General features: G+C 39.3%; 1 protein-coding gene across 2 annotated transcripts in view; it reads left to right on the forward strand.

The window, feature by feature from the left end:
• The first annotated feature begins 2,444 nt into the window (after positions 1–2,444).
• LOC137100939 (uncharacterized) overlaps positions 2,445–12,839 on the forward strand; it is a 29,449-nt gene continuing 19,054 nt past the window's right edge. The window contains exons 1-5 of one of the 2 annotated variants that reach the window (XR_010910967.1): positions 2,445–2,601; positions 5,147–5,776; positions 6,538–6,868; positions 6,988–7,163; positions 7,812–8,121. Coding sequence is in view for 1 of the 2 variants with exons in the window: in XM_067478636.1 (XP_067334737.1) it covers positions 5,175–5,776; positions 6,538–6,868; positions 6,988–7,163; positions 7,812–8,043 (1,341 nt within the window). In the remaining variant the exon portion in view is untranslated. Of the gene's footprint in view, positions 2,602–5,146; positions 5,777–6,537; positions 6,869–6,987; positions 7,164–7,811; positions 8,812–12,839 lie in introns of those variants that run through there. The other variant, XM_067478636.1, reaches the window with a different exon arrangement.

The following is a 12,839-nucleotide window of genomic DNA, read 5'->3' on the forward strand; positions in this document are numbered from 1 at the left end:
CTCTCAAGCTCCATCAGGTTGGATGGGGAGCATCGGTGCGAAGCCACTTAAGGATCATGAAGGCCACTGTGCTCATTGAGACCTTTAATGCTGCAGAAATGTTTCTGTACCAATTCCCATATCTGTGCCCTGATTACAATCCTGTCTCTGAGGTCTACAGACAATTCCTTGGACTTCATGGCTCAGTTTGTGCTCTGACATGCACTGTTAACCGTGGGACCTTATATACTGTAGGTGTATGCTTTTCCAAATCATGTTCAATCAACCGAATTTCCCACAGGTGGACTCCAATGAAGTAGTACAAACATTTAACTTAAGTGGAAACAGAATGCACCAGAGCTCAATTTTGAGTGTCATGGCAAAGGCCATGGATACTTAAGTACAAGTGATTTTGTTCGTTTTTCTATTTTTAATACATTTGCAAAGATTTCAAACAAACTTCTTTCACATTGTCATTATGGAGTATTGTTTGTAGAACAAAAATAATGATTTTGATCCATTTAGAAATAAGGCTGTAACATAATAAAATGTGGAAAAAGTTGCAGTGAATACTTTCTGGATGCACTTTATACTGAATATTAGTGTCATGGTCCCAGTGCACTTCCTCCCTTTGGACTTTTATTTTGTAGCCGCTTCTCCCCACTTCCTGTGCCTAGTTCTGTTCCTTAGCTTTACCCTCGTTATCCCTCATTGTTTGCACCTGTTCTCCTCACGTTTTAAGCGCAGTCTTCCCCTCATTTACCTGCCACATGCTTGTAGTTTAATTTGTCGTCTAACACAGTTAATGTTCTGAACTCTTGGTAAACCTGACTCTTGCATTCTGGATCAACGCCTGTTGGTCTGAGGTTTGCTTTGTGTTCGTCCTGTCTCCTAGTTGTTTTTCTGTGTGTATTTCTGGTAGGCTTTGTTCCTTGTCCTTTAGTTAAGACTGTGTGTTGTTTCTGTTTAATTACTCCTCTTAGTCTTGTGTTCAATCTGGTTTAAATGTTTGTGCTGTATTAGTCTGCTCGTTTTAGTCTCCTTAATTGTTGTGTTAGTCGGGTCTTACGGTCAGTGATTTAGGTTTTGTGGTAGATATTTTAGTTTCTTATAATCTGTCTTGTTTCCATTCGGGTTTTGTGTGCAAGGTGGTTTTCCCTGGGATCCGTTTACTCAGCTGCAGCAACAATTCACATCAGATTCCACCCTGTATTGTGTGAAATCTACTCTTCACTACAGGGTCGTACAAAAAATAAAGCGTTTTTTTTTGTTTTTTTTGTCCTTTCGGCTTTATCCCGTGAGTTCAGGGTCGCCACAGCGGATCATGGTCCGCATGTTGATTTGGCACAGTTTTTACGCCGGATGCCCTTCCTGGCGCAACCCTCCCCAATTTCTACCGGGCTTGGACCAGCACTGCACAGCTGGGGGAGGGAATCGGCTGTTAGGGGTTCAGTTCATCCACATCATCAGCATTAATTTTAAAGTTTTATAGAATTTAATTTAATTTTAAGTCTATATAGAAGCTGCCCCTTCTATATAGTCTAGTAATCGGCCACAACATTAAAAGCACCTGATGGTTATAATATAAAAATATGTTTTGAAAAATGCTGATGTATCATTACGGGTTAATTAACTGTACACATTAGTGGTTAAAATCCACCTTCTCTGCAACAGTGATTTCTGACCCTTATTTTTTTAAATAATGTACATGTTTTACCATAATGTTTGTCCACAATCACCACTCACAAACTAAAGTACTTTGGTTGTCAGCCTGCACTCACTTGTTCGCTTGTGCCCATGTATTAAAAATACATCAGCCAGAGCCACTATTCCAGTGGGTGTATTTCTTTATTCCCAAACTGGTGATTCTACTGTTTAAAAAATGTAGCACCATATGATGCAATTCCTCCCTTTTATTTTAGCTGGTGAACTACCTATGATTATTGTGGGCAATATATATATTTTTTAATCTAAATTAAAATTAAAAATTTAAAATAAAACAAAAATCTAAATTATCCTTTAAATTCCATATTAAAACATCTTAAATCATTTTCCAAATGTACCACCCTAATTGACAATCGTGCCCCAGTCTGGCTACCGCAATGAAAAAGTTCTAGATCCACCCGTGTTTAAAAGGTAATTGTACTGGTTCTGTTGGTGTTACATAATTTGACGGCTATTTTTCGGAACTGAAATAAAAAAAAAAACTGAGGTGACAATGAATGAATAATTTGTTAAGGACCCCCACCAAACAAGAAGCAGCACTGGTCAACAGAAAAGCACAGAGAAAAAATAAAGTACTTTTACATTTAATACTTAAAGTAAAATATAAATCATGTACTTACTTATTTACTTAAGTAGAAGTGCAGTGGGTACTTATACTTTTACTCTAGAACATTTGTAAATTATCCCAATTCAAAACTCATTTTTTTTCTCCGAGCATGTTTTGCTCCACCCTGGAAAGAGACAAAGCTGGCAACGCCTTGGATGTGATCACCTGTTAACACTGGTATGAGTGTGAGGGGACCCGACACCTGACGGACAATGAGCATGTGAGCGCTTGTAAATTTTACATGTTGTTCCTCAGCTCTGCATCAGGAGGAGAATATTCTTGTGTTTGTGGTAAGTTACACATTTTCATCAGATGTGGTGTTGGAGGATAATAGTAGTGTCTTACTGTTTTTGTACAGCTCATATCAATCTGAATGTTTGCTGCTAACTGAAGGGGTTGTTGGGTCTGTAGTCAGGGGACACACGCGCGATGATCAACCAGTTCAGCCCGCTTTACAAGCTATGCTACAGCTGTGTATGACTGTGATGGAGGAAGTAGCATTGCTACATTTAACGTATTAGTTCCATGTAAAAGGACGTAGCACTTTGCATTCATTGGCTTACTGTCAGCCAAACTGAAGTTATAGATAAGATAGTCTTTAACACTGCCTCCTATTTTGTTTTTTTAAGTTGTTTGGCTTTTAATATAAAGTAAAACTTTATTCGTATTAAAGTATTGAGTAAATGTACTAAACAACTTCCTGTTACATCTGCACAAAGACATGGAAAGTGAGCCATCACACTGAAATGCTAGATCACTGTTGTACTAGTGCAGGGAATGAGGCAGAAGATGGGATTTAAACCAAACTGGCCAGAGTAAAGTGGGAGATTTCCAAGTGTTGTTCTCTTTTCTTAAAGGACATTTATTATTAATCACATTTTCATCAATCCCCATTAAGACAATAACTTTACATTCTCACAGTGAAATTCTATCAGTTTTTTTCCTGGATTGCATCATTCATCAGTGGTATAGGCCATTGTTATTATCAACTTCACAAAAAATAGTGCTACGAAATGAGGTAACGTGACATCATGTAGAGTGGGGTGTCTGTCTGATATTTTACTGATTTTTGGATAACAGAGGTCTATGCCAGGTTTAAGCCTAAACTGTGTTGAAGACTGATAGAAATTCCTTCTCAGTGGAGACAATTCAGCATGATAAACACTGTTCAGCCACATTATTAACACTGGTGGTTTGAATAATGTGGGGAAGGACAAAGTATGTGAGCTGATTTTACTAATTTTCTTTTTATTTGTACATTAATCAAATAAATGAAGTAAAAGTATATCTGATAATCTGATATATACCCATGAAACTATGGCGCAGTAGAATTTATTTGTAGCTGTTGTAACAGACATTTTCTGTTTGTAATAAGAAGAGAATGGCAGCAGAGTGGTAGAAAATCCAGTGCTTTGTACTATTTTAGCTTTTGTTTCCTGTTGACTGGAAACTGTATCTTGAATTCTGTGTAGAGTAAGAGTAACTTTTTTTTACAGGACCAGTTCTCCACTTTTTACAGCCAAACACAATTTTGGCACTGGGGTGTTACCGGTAAATGTTATCATACAAACATCATCCAAAAATGTGGTAAAACAAGTTAGAAGTTGGCATTGCACTATAGTACAATTAAGCAATGCCCTAAGAGCTACCAGAGCAGTCTCTGGTTAATTACACCTATTGCAAAAGAAAGTTCAACATTTACAGCAGGGTGCCAAATATAGAGTGAAGGTTGTGACATTAGTAGCAGAATGTAACCTGCTTTTAAGAAAGAATATTATAGTCAGATTTACGTGCCAGCACTGGACATGAATGGATATCAGTTTCCCTCAACTCACTTTGCATTAAATGCATAAAGTGCATACAAATACATCATCATGCTAGCAATAAGCATATTTTCTTTAACCCTCTAATTTACATTGTGTGAGTGTGTGTCTGTGTATATTTGGATATTTCTCCATAATAATTCTTCCATCCATCACACTAGAAACAAAACAAGGTAACCATAAGGGGGCACAAGCCAGTGTCTTCTTGTGCCAGTCGCAGTGGATAAATGTAAAGGGTTGTGTCAGGAAGGGCTTTCCACCTAAAACACAGGGTGGCGAGGCAGAGAGATAGAGATGGGAAGGAAGTGCAGCAGTGATTAGGATGATTAGGGTTAATATATATAAGGATGGAAATGTATTGACAGGTGCCAGGAGTGTGATGGGAAGATGGAAGGAGAACTGTGAAGAGTTAATGAATGAGGAAAATGAAAGAGAATAAAGTGTAGAAGAGGAGACTGTTGTGGAGCAGGAAGTAGCAAAGATTAGTAAGAGTGTAGTGAGGAGGACGTTGAATAGGATGAAGAGTGGAAAGACAGTTGGTCCTGATGACATACCCGTGAAGGTATGGAAGTGTCTTGGAGAGGTGGCAGTTGAGTTTCTGACTAGCTTGTTTAACAAGATCTTGGAGAGTGAGAGGATGCCTGAAGACTGGAGGAGAAGTGTACTGGTGCCTATTTTTAAGAACAAAGGAGATTTGTAGAGCTGTGGCAACTACAGAAGAATAAAGCTGATGAGACACAGTGAAGTTGTGGGAAAGAGTAGTGGAAGCTAGGCTAAGGGCAGAGGGGAGCATTTGTGAGCAGCAATGTGGTTTTGTGTCTAGAAAGAGTCCAACAATTTCAGTGCTGCAGTGGTTTACATTAGATTGAACATATGTTCATGTAAAGTGCTGCACAGGACAGAGGTTTAACCCTTATGTTCATCCAGAGGAACTCAGAGAGGTGTGTGCATTTTAAATACATCACATTCACACCTCGTCTCGTTCTTACTGTGATTTCTAATTCTGTCTCAGGTTGGCAGTCTGTCTCATCTTGGCCAGGATGCACAAGAGTCAACCATACAAAGGGAAGATCTTCCTGCTCTTCATTATTGTCGTCATCTTCATCTTCATCTTCATCAGCTTTGTGAGATCACCTGGGACTAATTGGTCGATTCCAAAGCCACATGGGGCTCAAAAGACTTGTCCCTATCAGGTGTCTGAGCAGACCATCACCCCTCTCATCAACACAGATCATTTTCTGGTATCGGCCTACACGGACCAGAGAGTGAATGGGTTCAGTATACGGATCATCGGCATATTTAAAAGAGACGCCATCCAAACCCTTCACTGTGTTTTCTGCTGTGAAGGCCACTTATCCACTACAACTCCAACAACAATTTTACCTCACTCAGACCACTTTGGTTTTCCCTTTGACACTACAGATGTCATGTGTCAAGTTCCTTCTAACTGTGATGCTACACATGTCACTCTGCTGACTCAGCCCTATGGTGTGAAGGCATTGAACCACAGTTGGCTCCCGATAAGAAACAAAAATATGAAAGTGGAGAATAAGATTCACTTTAACTTCACAGTCTGCATTTCCACACTGTTTGACAAATACAACAACGTGCTTCAGTTTGCACAAACTCTGGAGATTTACAGGTCAGAACAGCAACACCACAAAGTTTAAAAAAATGAAATTAATCAATGGGGAAAAAGTTGAATTGTTTTTTGTAGAAGAAGACTCATAAGAAGGAAGAGATCATTTTCAAATTATTTTATTTGGATTACAACATGCTAGTTCACATAGATGCGGATGTCAGAACTTTACAAGGTTAATATACTGTAAGGCAGCAACAGGAAAGTAATTCAAAGCTTAAAGAATTAACAATAGAAAGACGTGTTTGACGTGTACTGTGTTGTTTTTCTGTTACCCAGAAAGCTCAACGATGTTCTCATATGATGAAGTATCAGGTTACAGCCAGAAGAAGGTTTGATTACTTTATCATAAAAAAAAACAAAAACAAAAGAAAATTTGCCTGCTATCCAAAAGTAACAGATTTGATCTAAAAGCACCACTACAGCACTCTAGTTACTAGTCAAACCTGGCTCAACACTTTTTTTTGGTCATACTAGCTGTTTTCCTTTAAGTTAGAGCTATGGCCTTTCATCCAAAGAATTATAATGAAGCGTCATGATGTATATAAATTTAAACATTTTGTTATCTTGAAAAAGGAAAAGCCTTTGCTTCTGTAGCACTGCCTTGTTTTATTAAAAAAAGGAAACTTGTACAGTGCCACTGATCGTGCTTTTAGCCCTGTATCCCTGTATCCGGTGTAGTTTCCATGTAAGCTGCATGGCGAAAAACAAAGCAAGGCAAAATCAATGTAATGCATTTTAATCTTTGCCTCATCTTGCTCCAGGTTGCTGGGTGTGAACAGGGTGGTGGTCTATAACACCAGCAGTGGTCCGGACCTCGACCGCCTATTGCGGAGCTACAATCACGGGGGCTTCTTGGAGGTGATTCCTTGGCCCATTGATCAGTATCTGAGGCCGTCTTCTGGCTGGCTCTTCTCACAGTACGGAGGGGATTTGCACTACTTTGGCCAGCTGACTACACTCAATGAGTGCATTTACAGATCCATGGATCGGTCGCGCTATGTCCTGCTGAATGACATAGATGAGATAATAATGCCATACCAACACAACAACCTGATGAGCCTGATGGACATGCTCCAACAGCAACATCCAAATGTAGGTCATTGTGTGTGTGCATTTACAAATTTCACCTGAATGCATCTATCATGTTTTGACTTTCTTTTCTTTTCTTTACAAATTTTTATGCCCACCAAACTGGAATCCATGTCATGCAGGCAGGAGTGTTCCTGATTGAGAGTCATGTCTTTCCCAAGAAACCCTTTGAGCAAAGTAAAAAAAGCCCCCTGCCCACCTGGAAAGGGGTCCCAGGCAACAATATTCTGGAGCGCATCTACAGGGAGGAGCCTGATAGAAAGTCGTTTCACCCTTACAAGATGATAGTTCAGCCACGGTATGAGGACTTCTTATACCATTTAATGATGTCTCAGGAGGAATATTAGCTTCTGTCCTCGAGGCTCAGTCAATAATGCTGATAAATATGGAACTTGGAACAGAGAGAATGATGTTTTACAGTAAAAACAAAGTAACAGACTTCCCAGCACGCACTGTTAAGTCTAAACTATTCAGTAGTTTGAAGAAAACTTTCATAATGCTAACTATCTTTACATATTTAAAGTATATTTAATATTTTGAAAATATGAAACAAATTAATTTAGTCACTACCAGACACACTACCAGCAGCCTTGGATGTTGCCTTTGTGCTAATTTTGGTAAAAAAATGACTTCAGCAGCTCCAGCTAGGAGTTCTTCACGTGAAGAACTGATTGCTGACAAAATGTATAAAGCAAGAAAAATATTTTGACTGACTGTGACTAAATAATTTAATCAACTTAACATATTGAGTTAAGTCTTTGTTTTTAAAGTTCAGTTAACTGAGTTGGTTTTACTAATATTGAACTAGCTGTTAGTTTAGTTCAGTTCAAAGCAGCAGGTGAACTTTTTTTTTCCATGTTGAGCAAACTTCAAATAATTGACATTGTAATAAATGTATTGGGTCAATGTATGACTGACTATGTGGGAATGTTTATGTATGTCACAGGTTTGTGGAGCAGACCTCAGTACATGATGTGCTTAAGATGTCTGGAGAAAAGGTCAAGGTCCCACCAGAGGTCTGTCATATCATTCACTGCCCAACCAGAGCCCCGATACAAGGGGAGCTGGAGCAGCTCTATGTGGACACCCGACTGTGGGACTTTAAAGACAATCTGATACCAAGAGTGAACGAGATGCTGACTAGAGGGGGTCTGTTGAACTCCACAGGAAAAAGTTGAAGGGATAGTCATAGACACTTAGACACAAGGGTAACAGGATTAATGCAGCAACAATGAACAGATACAATTACTAGTGAGGCATTAGACATGTGCAGGGGTAGCAGGACTCTTTCCTCCTGCAATGACATTTAAAAAAAAAATGTACCTCCTGGATTAAACAAGGCTTAAAACCCACAATTCTACATGCAACATTTAATCTGTAGGTGGATGTGTAGCCAAAATTCTAAAAATATTCTAATGGCAAATAAAGACTAATATAATTTGAGTTAAAGCAAAACGAGAGGCCACTTAGGGATTTCAAATTAGAGACGACCATTGGTCAGATTTACCCTGTAGATAACTGTATATAAACAGAGTTTATTATCATGTCACTTTAAAACAATTCATTGAATATATTATAGACCAGACCTGGTCATATAAAGAGGTCATGGTGGGAGGACCCAAAAATGGACTCAATTCACTCACTCAGATTTTTTTCTGAATTTCAGCCACCCATGCTGCAGTTGGATTTACATTTAATTGTTTGTTTTCATAAAAGTGTCAGAGAAGTGAACATGAAATATGGGATGATGTTTTAGGTCTTTAGCTTCTACAAGGTTTGAATGTGCTTTCATCTTACTTTAGTTTCTACCATCTGCAAAATTAACAACACTGTCTTTTGCCTCGATTGTACTTTGTGATTAAAGCTAATTGGAAAATGTTAGTAGGCCAGTTAGCTTGGATTTTGATAATTTTTTCAAGATGCATTAAAATTTACATGGAAAAATATGGTCGATTGCTGTTTACATGTTGAGGTGTGACTAATATAGTGGAAACCGGGGGGGTTGCAATGATAGGAAATTTAAGGTTGCAGCAAGTTCCTGTGACAGTTTGCTTTCAGATAGACATGAGCCACTGAATTAGGAAAAAACAAATACAGAACTCACTTCATGATGTTTATTGATATATATACAGTAAATATCGAATTATTCAGTAGGATACCTGCTGATTATCATGAGCTTTGCCAACAGTGTGGGATCATGAGTTTAATATTCTATAGTGTCATTACATGTCAGTTGTTTTAAACTGCTTTTCACCAATTTGAAACATCAGCATATATTTTAGTTGCCTTAAAGGAACCTGCCTAAGCTCTTCTGTATGCTGTGCATTATGTGTTAGAAATATATCGCCTATAAACTACATTGCTTTTTATATTCAACTGATTCAGGAAACCTTGGAACACACTTTATAGGCCCACTAATAACAAAATCCATATTCACTGCATTCTATATTTAACTTAATCAAGTATGGCCTTGACAGGGGGCCCGGTGGTTCAGTGGTAGAGCATTGGGATGGAGAAGGGAGTGGGTTTGAATCTTACCCCACCAGGTGTGGCCCCACCCAGCCACCAAGGGCAACTTTGGTGCAGGTCCCAAGCCTGGACAAAAATGGGAGGGTTGTGGCAGGAAAGGCATCTGGTGTAAGAACAGTAGATAAGCACAAGGCCTGCTGCTCTGGGAGTCTGTGTCACTTGATAAGATGTCAAGAGTTCAGTAACTTCAGACTGGAACCACAATGTGTTGTGCTGCCATTGGGAGGGAGTATTCTCTCAGGCTCACTGGGGGACTGCTCAGACTGGTGAACACAGGACGAGGAATCAAGCTTGGCAGAATAAGTGGCTGAAAAAAACTCAAACAAATAAATTGCTGTATTTGTCTTCATCGCCATCCTTACTGTCAGAACACCCAACACCAGATGCCCTTTCTGCCACAACCTCTTCTGACTCAACACACTGATGGTGTTAAGATATTAAATTAGAGTTCAAAATAAAACCACCAATCAGAAGGAGCAAAAATTTTGACTTCACTGTCTACATTTCCAAACTGTTTGGAGGCTGTTTGCACAGACCTTGAATATGTCCCGGTTATCCCAGCAACTCCATAAAGCACTTTGTCAAAAATGAGCTGAATCACCTTCACTCAGACACTGTCTGAAAAAGCTCTGATTATTATTAGAGCTTTTTGATTTCACTACACAATACAGGTGTCTTTACCTTAGTCAAGGCAGGAGAGTGGGACCATGAAGGCTCTACGTGTTTCTGCCTTCATATAATGACAGATGTTATGTAATAGAAGAAGACTGACAAGGAGGAAGAGAAAAACATTTATTTGGACAACAACCTGCTAGTTTACACAGATGCTGAGGGTCTAGACATTACAAGGCAAATATGGCATGGAACCAGTGGACACAGCAGCAAAAACAACAAAATGAATGCCATCCAGTGTTCACTACAGAAGCCACCAAGCCTTGTCAAAAGGTGCTGTCCATGGGTAACTATGGCATAATAGGCAAAATTCAAGATGAAAATTGTAGAAGAACTTTTTTGTGTCATGCTAAGTGTTTAAAATTAATGAGGTCATTCAAAACTTTTGGGAGCACCAGGACAGGAAGCTTGTCTTGGAGACAATCTGATAAACCTTAGTAAAAATCCAGCATAATTAGTAGATTTATTCCATATGTTGGCTGCATATGTTCTACATTTTTTGCATACTCAGTTACAAATCATTACCTCTGTAATGTGGAACGAACCTCGTGAGGCCTCCTCAGCTGGCAACAGCAGGTGAAAAACTATGCTGGGCTTCTGAGAGAAACTTCTGAAAGTAGAACAATCTGGTGAGTTCCATTCACGCTCAGCTGTTCCCCACAACTGAGTCCTGCCAGTGAGCAGGGAGATGGCGTGAGCTACCCTGGCACATTTTGTGGGAAATGATGAGGGCTGTGAATCAAAAATGAAAGGACATTGAGTTAAGTCCAGAGAAGATCCAGGAGCGGTGAGATGTTGTTCGGGCATCCTGGGATTGTGTAATAACTGGCTGAATCGGTGAGTTAACATCTTAGGACCAGAAGACAATGGGATCATTTGATGCTCATGTCAGTGGTGATAACTGAGGCAGCATTTCAGTGGTATAGGCTGGGTCCATGTCTGGCAGGATTATAGTGCAGGGCATCTTTATCCAGCACAGGACACATCAGCGTCCCCAGTAGTGTAACCCAGCTTCCCCATTTTATAAAGCAGGATTTTTAGAACCCTTCCACTTCCTGTTGGATGGTCTGTACCTGTGCCCTCTTGGTGAATAAAGTGGAGTAATTGGTAAGTATCATATTGACAGTTATTTTTATGTGTTAACTTGCGATCAACATGAAATTGTGGTAATAAATACCTCGTTTTGTTGGTTCGTTCGTGTACGATGAAACGTTTATTTAGCAAAAGAACAGCTTTGTCGGCTCTGTCCATCCGACACGGTCAGTCATAACGTGACAACAGTTTTCTTCTTCTCATCCCTAAAAGGTGTTTACCGTAATACAGGTAATGAGAAGGTACAGAACATTTTGGGTGTAACACTACCGTATACAATGAGTAAAGAGCGCATATGATGTACAGACCTCAACACCCCCGCTCGCTCTTAGCTCATCAACTTAACACTTATGCACAAACATCTCAAGACTATTATATTGTCTTGATCATATGGTACATTATAGACATTCTTAAGTACCAAACATGTCTTCAGTAAACATAGACAATTTCAGTTTAGTGGCTGGTTTTGTCATTATGTCAGCAACCATCTTTTCACTTGGGCAATATTCTAGATTGACTCTGCCACTGTTGACAGTTTCCCTCATAAAGTGGTACTTGATGTCAATGTGTTTAAACCTTATGGTGCTTGTATATTCATACGAATCAATCCCTGTGAGTAGTTGTTCCAGATAGATGCTTTCCTGTATAGCTGATGCTAAGGACACATATTCTGCCTCACAAGTAGACAGTGCTACTGTTGGTTGTTTCCTTGTCTTCCATGCAATCAGACCACTGTTTTTGCTTAGACTGATACAATAACCTGATGTACTGCGTCTGTCCGTAGTGTCTGATGCCCAGTCAGCATCACTGTACACTATTAGACCCAATTTTCCCGTCTTTCTCTTAAAGTACAAACCTTGTTTTTCTGTACCCTTAAGATATCTGAACACATGCTTCACTGTGTTCCAGTTGGCTTCTGTTGGTTCAGCAAAATGTTGTGACAGTTTACTGACCACAAAACTCAGATCTGGTCGGGTGCAAGTGGACAGGTAGATTAAGCTTCCCACTGCCTCCCTGTACATTCTTGGGTTATTCATTTTCTTTGCATTTTCTGTGAAGTCTAGTTTTAGTTCACATGGAGTTTCCCTAGGTTTACAGTCTTGCATGTTAAACCTGTTCAGTATTTTTGACACATATTTTTCTTGTGACATCTTTACTCTTCCTTCTGTCTGTTCAAAATCGATCCCTAAGAAGTGTTTCAGCTTTCCCATGTCTTTCATTTTGAATTTTTCAGTGAGCATCTTCTTTACATCTTTCAGTATGCTTTCACTGTCTGCTGCTATGATCAGATCATCTACCCATATTATTAAGATCACCTTACCATTATTGTTCTCCCTTGTGTATACACAGTTGTCAGCTGGATTCTGTCTAAAGTTGTTTTCCACTAAGCAAGTGTGTAACATAACATTCCAATTTCTCCCTGATTGTTTGAGACCATAAAGTGATTTCTGTAATTTACATACAAGTTTGTCACCTGTTTTTGACCTTTTTTCGTAGCCTTCTGGTTGTTCAATGTATATTTCACAGTCAATTGGTGCATGTAGGTAGGCAGTTTTAACATCCATCTGTTTTCTTGAACTGCCTTCTGCATGACCACTCTTACACTTGTCATATCAGCTGTGGGTGAAAATGTCTCCTCATAGTCAGTTCCTGGTTTCTGACTGTAGCCTTTCGCTACGAA

This window comes from Channa argus, chromosome 16 (assembly GCF_033026475.1).
Source record: "Channa argus isolate prfri chromosome 16, Channa argus male v1.0, whole genome shotgun sequence".
NCBI classification, from domain to species: domain Eukaryota; kingdom Metazoa; phylum Chordata; class Actinopteri; order Anabantiformes; family Channidae; genus Channa; species Channa argus.